Raw genomic sequence first — 10000 nt, forward strand, 5'->3', positions numbered from 1 at the left:
CAGATCCTGAGACAGATCCTGAATCAGATCCTGAGTCAGATCCTGAATCAGATCCTGAGACAGATCCTGCAGCTCCGTCAAGCTGCCAGGATAAATGAAGGAAAGAGAATCAGATCCTTCAGCCGCCTGACGGCAGCTCGCTGTAGGTGTGTTTGATTTTCCATCCTGTCCTGATCTGCCGGGTGGATCTGTGTGGCGACAGGACAGAGCGTCCAGATGTTTTAACTGTCTGTCTGTGGAAAGTCTTGTCCCGGTCTTTCTCCCGGTCTTTCTCCCGGTCTTTCCCTCGCTGCAGCCTTGCTGTCGTGTCTCTGCGTCTCTCAGACTAATTGGGTTCAGATGTGTGGCTGGGCGGACGGAAAGCTCTAACATGCTAACCTCCCTCCCTCCCTCCCTCCCTCCCTCCCTCCATCCCTCCCTCCCTTCATACCTTCATACCTTCCGCTCTTTCTCTCCATCAACTCCTCATCTTTCCCCATCTGGACTGGATTAGACACAGGAGTTCACACACACACACACACACACACACACAAGCAGAGATGCATCATGCACACGCCACATGGATTCAAACGAAGACAACAGACTGTCTTTGTCTACAGTTTTTAAACTACAAGACAGCAGTTTATTGATTAAATCGGAAGCCTCATCAGATTTTATTTTCTTTACCTTCAGATCATTTGTAAAACTGCTGACGTGTCATTTCTGTTTTAAAGAAGCTGACCTCGGCTCTCTGCAGCCTCATAAATCACAAGCCAACTTCATTTAAACATGAGAATGAGCTCAGTCTCAGTATGAATCACAGCATGACAACCAGCAAATGACATAAGAATCAAACACAACCATGGAATATTATTGGAAAATGGCATCAGCTGTTTGGTTCTTCATGTAGTTTAACTGGACTGAGTTTACAATAAATCAGCTGATTGCTGCCCTCTCTGCCCTTCCATACAGCCGATATCAGTCTGATCAGTTTCATCACAAATCTCCCATCAGCCATCAGTGTCTCCATGATGGAGGAACACTGTATAACTGTGTGTTAGTTAATAAAGTGTAAATCTGTAGAACTGTGTGTTAGTTAATAAAGTGTAAATCTGTAGCAATCAGCTAGAAACAGAGAGCAGCTGAGTCAGCTTGTTGTGATGTGGCTGTAGATCCATTCAGTAACGTTCTCAGTAAAAGTGAATAGAGTCATTCCTGTGTTCCCAGGGTCCGAGGCATGTGGTTCCCAGGCAGAGGAGGTGGTTGGGTTGAGGCACGGGGTCGCTGAGGTCAGGGTTACAGCAAGCTTACGGTCAAGGCTGTCAGAAGCCACGGTTGTGGATGGAGCCAGGCGTGGAGTTGTGATGGCTGGGTGGAACTTAGGACCCTGGGAACATAGATACGCTCCCAAGTGAATAGTGTGATAAGGTGGATTTGGTTACTGTGACACAGTAAACTGTCTTGTCTTTAGCCCTAGTCTCTACTCCAAAACACTCTGAGTTGTAGCTTGAGAAGAGTCAGCTCAGTTAACCTGAACAAACTGTTAGCTAGCTAACTAGCCGGCAAACACACTGATGTTAAAGTGAACACGCTAACGCTAGCTGCTACTAGATACGTTAGCTAGTGTGCTAATCAGATGTGTTAACAACAAGACAGTGATGTTAGCTGACCAGATGCTATGGTTAGCTAGCTAACAAGCTGACATTATCTAAACACTAAATCAATCAGATGGATCAGTGATGAAATGATCAGTTCAGTCAGAAACAGACAGAAATGAACAGAAACAGAGCTGAGGACCTCCAAGATGGCCGCCTCTCTATATGTAGACTGATGATGTTGTCCTGCAGTGAACCAAGTGAATAAAGTGATTCTGACCCCCCCCCCCCCCCCCCCAGGTGTGTGGTACAGTCTGCTGTTGGATGAGAGGCGTTTCCCTCCCAGAGCGATGCTGGATCAGTCTGACAGAGCGATCAGGACTTTCTCTCTGCAGGTCGGAGCTCAGCGCTGCGAACGCCTCGGCTTCTCCGTCCAGGTCAGACAGACCGATCAATAAATACTGGATCAATACTTTCAATCTTTAGGAATTATAATGCAAAGCATAACTAGGAGTTAAAGGAAAAATCCACCCTGAAACACTTAGCTGTTGATGTCGTAGTGATGTAGATCTCATCCCTCCCTCCATTCAGTTGTTTGTTGTATTTTTCTTCTTCGTGGGTATCTGGCCGCCGTCCCATAACCGAAAGGTCAGGGGTTTGATTCCCAGCCAGTTTCCCTCAGCCACGCGCCGCCGAGGTGTCCATGAGCAAGACGCTGAACACAGCCTGTCAATAACACTCACTCACACACACACACACACACACACACACACACACACACACACAGCGTGGCTGACCGTCTCCCTGGTCCCAGCAGGAGACGACAGATTACGGCCGTCCCATAGTGGTCGTCATGGAGACGGGGCTGCAGAACCCAGATGACGGTCCGGTGTTGGACCCGGACCGGCCGAGCCGCTTCAGGACCGAGGTGAGAGCGCTTACATTTACAGAGAACGCCTGAACGCATCGCATCCACGACCTGTAACCTGTTTATATCGAACATGAATCGACCGCAACATCAGAGCGGACTGAGGCGTGTGTCATGTGACTGTGATGTCATGGGTTGTTTGTCACGTGTCACCTCATGTCTCTCTCCACCGTAAAAACAAAATTCATTTTAAAATGATGTCACACCACAATCAGGCGGGGGGTCTAACGGGAAACACGGCGATCGGTACCGATCAATAACCTGATCGACCCCACGGATACATCGTGTGTGTCTGTCAGACTGAACTGACCCTTCTCTCCTGCCGTAGCTTCCCTTCTGGAACGGCTGTGAGCAGGAAGAGAGCTGCGTCCCAGACCTGGTCCTGCAGAGCCACACAGACCTGCTGGAGCTCAGGTGAGGGAGCAGCTCCACCTGTCTGTCTGCTGCAGCCTGTCTGTCTGTCTGTCTGTCTGTCTGTCTGCTGCAACCTGTCTGTCTGTCTGTCTGTCTGTCTGTCTGTCTGCTGCAACCTGTCTGTCTGTCTGTCTGTCTGTCTGCTGCAACCTGTCTGTCTGTCTGTCTGTCTGTCTGTCTGTCTGCTGCAACCTGTCTGTCTGTCTGTCTGTCTGTCTGCTGCAACCTGTCTGTCTGTCTGTCTGTCTGTCTGTCTGTCTGTCTGCTGCAACCTGTCTGTCTGTCCATCTGTCTGTCTGCTGCAGCCTGTCTGTCTGTCTGTCTGCTGCAACCTGTCTGTCTGTCTGCTGCAGCCTGTCTGTCTGTCTGTCTGTCTGTCTGCTGCAACCTGTCTGTCTGTCTGTCTGTCTGCAACCTGTCTGTCTGCTGCAGCCTGTCTGTCTGTCTGTCTGTCTGTCTGTCTGTCTGTCTGCAACCTGTCTGTCTGTCTGTCTGTCTGTCTGTCTGTCTGCTGCAACCTGTCTGTCTGTCTGTCTGTCTGTCTGTCTGCTGCAACCTGTCTGTCTGTCTGTCTGTCTGTCTGCTGCAACCTGTCTGTCTGTCTGTCTGTCTGTCTGTCTGCTGCAACCTGTCTGTCTGTCTGTCTGTCTGTCTGTCTGCTGCAACCTGTCTGTCTGTCTGTCTGCTGCAACCTGTCTGTCTGTCTGCAACCTGTCTGTCTGTCTGTCTGTCTGTCTGTCTGTCTGCTGCAACCTGTCTGTCTGTCTGTCTGCAACCTGTCTGTCTGTCTGTCTGTCTGTCTGCTGCAACCTGTCTGTCTGTCTGTCTGTCTGCAACCTGTCTGTCTGTCTGTCTGTCTGCAACCTGTCTGTCTGTCTGTCTGTCTGCAACCTGTCTGTCTGTCTGTCTGTCTGTCTGTCTGCAACCTGTCTGTCTGTCTGTCTGTCTCTCTGTCTGCAACCTGTCTGTCTGTCTGTCTGTCTGCAACCTGTCTGTCTGTCTGTCTGTCTGTCTGTCTGCAACCTGTCTGTCTGTCTGTCTGTCTGCAACCTGTCTGTCTGTCTGTCTGTCTGTCTGTCTGCAACCTGTCTGTCTGTCTGTCTGTCTCTCTGTCTGCAACCTGTCTGTCTGTCTGTCTGTCTGCAACCTGTCTGTCTGTCTGTCTGTCTGTCTGTCTGCAACCTGTCTGTCTGTCTGTCTGTCTGTCTGTCTGCAACCTGTCTGTCTGTCTGCCTGTCTGTCTGTCTGGAGCTCATCTCTCCAGCCTCTCTGTTGGAGACCCAGATAACGTTCCTGTCTCTCTCAGTCAGTTCTGCGGCGGGGCGGCGGCGGCCGGCTGGTCGCTGTGCCGCCGCCGGGGGGCGGAGCTCCACCGGGGGGCGGAGCTCCACCGGGGGGCGGAGCTCCGCGCGGCGTTTGTGGTGGAGTCCGGCCGCAGGAGGATGGTGGTGTTCGCCCGACTGGAGAACCGGGGAGAGAACGCCTACGGAGCCGCCATCCACATCTCCACCTCCTCCAACCTGCTGTTCTCCAGCCTCATCGTCAAGGTGACCTGTCTGTCTGCTGCAACCTGTCTCTCTGCAGCAACCTGTCTGTCTGCAGCAACCTGTCTGTCTGCTGCTGCAACCTGTCTGTCTGCTGCTGCAACCCGTCTGTCTGCAGCAACCCGTCTGTCTGCTGCAACCTGTCTGTCTGCAGCAATCTGTCTGTCTGCAGCAACCTGTCTCTCTGCAGCAACCTGTCTGTCTGCTGCAACCTGTCTCTCTGCAGCAACCTGTCTGTCTGCTGCAACCTGTCTGTCTGAATCTGTCTGTCTGCTGCAACCTGTCTGTCTGCTGCAACCTGTCTGTCTGCTGCAACCTGTCTGTCTGCTGCAACCCGTCTGTCTGCAGCAATCTGTCTGTCTGCTGCAACCTGTCTGTCTGCAGCAACCTGTCTGTCTGCTGCTGCAACCTGTCTGTCTGCTGCTGCAACCCGTCTGTCTGCAGCAACCCGTCTGTCTGCTGCAACCTGTCTGTCTGCAGCAATCTGTCTGTCTGCAGCAATCTGTCTGTCTGCTGCAACCTGTCTGTCTGCAGCAATCTGTCTGTCTGCAGCAATCTGTCTGTCTGCTGCAACCCGTCTGTCTGCAGCAACCTGTCTGTCTGCTGCTGCAACCTGTCTGTCTGCTGCAACCTGTCTGTCTGCTGCTGCAACCTGTCTGTCTGCAGCAATCTGTCTGTCTGCAGCAATCTGTCTGTCTGCTGCAACCTGTCTGTCTGCAGCAACCTGTCTGTCTGCTGCAACCTGTCTGTCTGCTGCAACCTGTCTGTCTGCTGCAACCCGTCTGTCTGCAGCAATCTGTCTGTCTGCTGCAACCTGTCTGTCTGCAGCAACCTGTCTGTCTGCTGCAACCTGTCTGTCTGCTGCTGCAACCTGTCTGTCTGCTGCAACCTGTCTGTCTGCTGCAACCTGTCTGTCTGCAGCAATCTGTCTGTCTGCAGCAATCTGTCTGTCTGCTGCAACCTGTCTGTCTGCAGCAACCTGTCTGTCTGCTGCAACCCGTCTGTCTGCTGCAACCCGTCTGTCTGCAGCAACCTGTCTGTCTGCTGCTGCAACCTGTCTGTCTGCTGCAACCTGTCTGTCTGCTGCAACCCGTCTGTCTGCAGCAACCCGTCTGTCTGCTGCAACCCGTCTGTCTGCTGCAATCCGTCTGTCTGCTGCTGCAACCTGTCTGTCTGCTGCAACCTGTCTGTCTGCAGCAACCTGTCTGTCTGCTGCAACCCGTCTGTCTGCAGCAATCTGTCTGTCTGCAGCAATCTGTCTGTCTGCTGCAACCCGTCTGTCTGCAGCAACCTGTCTGTCTGCTGCTGCAACCTGTCTGTCTGCTGCAACCTGTCTGTCTGCTGCTGCAACCTGTCTGTCTGCTGCAACCTGTCTGTCTGCAGCAATCTGTCTGTCTGCAGCAATCTGTCTGTCTGCAGCAATCTGTCTGTCTGCTGCAACCTGTCTGTCTGCAGCAATCTGTCTGCAGCAATCTGTCTGTCTGCTGCAACCCGTCTGTCTGCAGCAACCTGTCTGTCTGCTGCTGCAACCTGTCTGTCTGCTGCAACCTGTCTGTCTGCAGCAATCTGTCTGCAGCAATCTGTCTGTCTGCTGCAACCCGTCTGTCTGCAGCAACCTGTCTGTCTGCTGCTGCAACCTGTCTGTCTGCAGCAACCTGTCTGTCTGCTGCAACCTGTCTGTCTGCTGCAACCTGTCTGTCTGCTGCAACACGTCTGTCTGCAGCAATCTGTCTGTCTGCTGCAACCTGTCTGTCTGCAGCAACCTGTCTGTCTGCTGCAACCTGTCTGTCTGCTGCTGCAACCTGTCTGTCTGCTGCAACCTGTCTGTCTGCTGCAACCTGTCTGTCTGCAGCAATCCGTCTGTCTGCTGCAACCTGTCTGTCTGCAGCAACCTGTCTGTCTGCTGCAACCCGTCTGTCTGCAGCAACCTGTCTGTCTGCAGCAACCTGTCTTTCTGCTGCAACCTGTCTGTCTGCAGCAACCTGTCTTTCTGCTGCAACCTGTCTGTCTGCAGCAACCTGTCTGTCTGCTGCTGCAACCTGTCTGTCTGCTGCAACCCGTCTGTCTGCAGCAACCCATCTGTCTGCTGCAACCCGTCTTTCTGCAGCAACCTGTCTGTCTGCTGCAACCTGTCTGTCTGCTGCAACCTGTCTGTCTGCTGCAATCCGTCTGTCTGCTGCTGCAACCTGTCTGTCTGCAGCAACCCGTCTGTCTGCAGCAACCCGTCTGTCTGCAGCAACCCGTCTGTCTGCTGCAACCCGTCTGTCTGCAGCAACCTGTCTGTCTGCTGTTGCAACCTGTCTGTCTGCTGCAACCCGTCTGTCTGCTGCAACCCGTCTGTCTGCTGCAACCCGTCTGTCTGCTGCAATCCGTCTGTCTGCTGCTGCAACCTGTCTGTCTGCTGCAACCTGTCTGTCTGCAGCAACCCGTCTGTCTGCTGCAACCCGTCTGTCTGCTGCAACCCGTCTGTCTGCAGCAACCCGTCTGTCTGCTGCAACCCGTCTGTCTGCAGTAACTCGTCTGTCTGCTGCAACCCGTCTGTCTGCTGCAATCCGTCTGTCTGCTGCTGCAACCTGTCTGTCTGCTGCTGCAACCTGTCTGTCTGCTGCAACCTGTCTCTCTGCAGCAACCCGTCTGTCTGCAGCAACCCGTCTGTCTGCTGCAACCCGTCTGTCTGCTGCAATCCGTCTGTCTGCTGCTGCAACCTGTCTGTCTGCTGCTGCAACCTGTCTGTCTGCTGCAACCTGTCTGTCTGCAGCAACCCGTCTGTCTGCAGCAACCCGTCTGTCTGCAGCAACCCGTCTGTCTGCTGCAACCTGTCTGTCTGCTGCAACCCGTCTGTCTGCAGCAACCCGTCTGTCTGCTGCAACCCGTCTGTCTGCAGCAACCTGTCTGTCTGCTGCAACCCGTCTGTCTGCTGCAACCCGTCTGTCTGCTGCAACCCATCTGTCTGCAGCAACCCGTCTGTCTGCTGCAACCCGTCTGTCTGCTGCAACCCCGTCTGTCTGCTGCAACCCGTCTGTCTGCTGCAACCCGTCTGTCTGTAGCAACCCGTCTGTCTGCTGCAACCTGTCTGTCTGCTGCAGCACAGCTCCATTAAATCCTTAAAGGAATCATCAGCGACATTTTCATTTAAATAACTTCATGATCCAACCTTTATCCAGCTCATAAAGCTTTAAACTGTTAGCATGAGCAGTGATAGCCAGAAGAGAAACTCAAACGTCAGCAAGAAACTCCAAGCTCCGCCCACACTGTTTGATTGACAGGTGATCTGTGGGAGGAGCAGTGCAGAAACACCACAGTGAGGCTGAGGGACAAAGATGGAGACTGAAGAAAAGAGCTTCGTTCAGGTTTAATAACAGCAGCTCTCAGCTTCCTCTTGTTTCCACTCTGCTCTCTCACTAACTAACCAATCACAGCTCAGATCAGAATGACAATCATCAGGTGTAATATCAGATCAGATCAGAGGTTCAGGGAGGAAGACCGGGTTAAAACCTGAATCGGGTGTTGCTCAAGCTGCTTTATCCTCCAGGAAGCTGTGAAGACTTCAATATGATAGAATATGAAAGAATATGAATGTGGTATCTGAATATTCTGCAGAACAAACACGACGGATCTCATGGTGTCCACAGCACATTTTGACAAACATCTACAGCTGATACAATTAGGTTCCTCCCCTTTCCCCACAGGACCAATCAGACATTCAGATTGAGTGCCACTCTGATGACAGACTGGCCAATCAGAGGAGCTGTAACATCAGCGCTCCGTTCATGAGATCCTTGGCCCAGGTAAGTGCTACTGGAATAACAGATTACTACCTATAAACCACTAACATACCACTACTGATAATAGACCAGTCCCATCTATCTACCCACTGAATTTTAATTTCCCAGCTTCCTATCTCCCTTCCTACCTCCTTACCTCCTCACCTACTTTACCTCTCTCCCTCTCTGTCTTTCTACCTATCTACATACACTCATATTTAATTCTTCACTATCTACTGTAGTGTAATAATGCATCTATGGGTAGCAAACTCTCCTTTTTCTCACGATTTCTTCAAACATCACAACAGACACACTGAATGTACAAAATATCCTGAGATCTTCCTGATGTTGAGTTGCAGAATCCACATCTCAGTTGTTTCAAAGCTTAAAAATCCTTCGTCTGTTTCTCTGCATTTAACACAGAAAATCAATAAGGGATAATGACTTTGAACTGGCTTTTATCCTCATCAGTTACTTCATGAAAACAGTAAGTCCCTAATATGTAGTGCATTCAGTGTAGAACAGTATCAGACTTCAGTCCAAACATCTGGAACTGAACACAGCTGTTATACTGTCAGACTAATGATAGTGATTAAACATAGAAGGAATATGCTGCAGATGATGCCCCCCCCCCCCGTAAGCCCACAGGCTGCCTGCAGAGACGCCCGTCTGAAAGTCTTTATTGGCCCAGACTGTTACTGCCGGCTTCCCTTTACAAGACTTCAGGTGGGAAACACATGAAGCAACGCTGGTCTGCTCAGCTCAGACTGGACCTTCAGCATGTCAGGTTCCACATGTTAAGATCATGTGACGACAAACCACATGAAGAATTCATTTCCAGAAAGCTTGAGGATCCAGTCTGTAAAAGTTCTCATTTAATTAAGAGTTATAATGGAGTTTGATATGAGAAAATGTTTCAGGATGTAAAACATCAGCGGTAAACGTCAGGTTTTGGTGTCAGTCCCTCAGAATCAAAGAGCGAGGGCTTCTTTCTAGAGCCGCCATTTTGCACCAAGAGATGTTCAACAATCATACAGGGAGAAATCCATCGTAGAAGAGGAGAGAGACCAGTTTCTCCACCACAGGAGCAGGAGAGAGACCAGAATGCACTGCAGGAGCAGGAGAGAGACCAGAATGCACTGCAGCAGAGAGACAGGCTGGGGTTGAATAACAGGGGCGAGACTCACTTTTCTAGACTGGAAAAACTTTCACTCCACATCACTCTCTCTCTGTGTCTCTCTCTCTCTCTCCATCTACACTTATAACCCACAGCTGAAAAGCAACAAGTCCCCGCCTCTTCTCTGGAGGTTGTTGAAAGGCATTCTGGGAAACGTAGTAACTCACTAACTGCAGTAGAGGCAGACGAGGCAGGTTGAGGGAAAGTGGGTTCAGCAGAGCAGTAAATGACTCTTTGAGGAGACAGACTGATGAGGGATTTTCCTTTAAGTTCTCTACTGTTCTTTAAAAAGTCTGTTAACAGTCAGTTAACTCCTGAGCTGTCAGTCGTGTTCAGAGTCTCTTGTTACAGACGGAGATTCGTCTGTAAACCAAACTGCTCTCTTCCTGTCCAGGTTTCTTTCCGTCTGGAGTTTGAGTTCAGTCGTTCTGTCTTCCTGGATCATGTCCGCGTCGTCATGGAGACCAGCAGGTGAGACGCTGATGTCACACTTATATTTTACTCATTTATCCAAAAAAACAATCCAAGAAAACGATCGTTTTCAGCTCCACATTCACAATCCCACAAGTCCCTCTGTTAGAAACTAGAGAGTTTGGGTG

General features: G+C 51.0%; 1 protein-coding gene across 1 annotated transcript in view; it reads left to right on the top strand.

The window, feature by feature from the left end:
* The window catches only part of LOC144538551 (integrin alpha-11-like), a 32293-nt gene that overhangs the window by 13436 nt on the left and 8857 nt on the right, over positions 1-10000 (top strand). The window contains exons 9-14 of the mRNA XM_078283016.1: positions 1875-2011; positions 2392-2502; positions 2831-2916; positions 4223-4463; positions 8150-8248; positions 9796-9872. Coding sequence (XP_078139142.1) covers positions 1875-2011; positions 2392-2502; positions 2831-2916; positions 4223-4463; positions 8150-8248; positions 9796-9872 — 751 coding nt within the window. The remainder of the gene's footprint in view (positions 1-1874; positions 2012-2391; positions 2503-2830; positions 2917-4222; positions 4464-8149; positions 8249-9795; positions 9873-10000) is intronic.

The sequence above is a fragment of the Centroberyx gerrardi genome, chromosome 4 (assembly GCF_048128805.1).
Source record: "Centroberyx gerrardi isolate f3 chromosome 4, fCenGer3.hap1.cur.20231027, whole genome shotgun sequence".
In the NCBI taxonomy this organism is placed as follows: Eukaryota; Metazoa; Chordata; class Actinopteri; order Beryciformes; family Berycidae; genus Centroberyx; species Centroberyx gerrardi.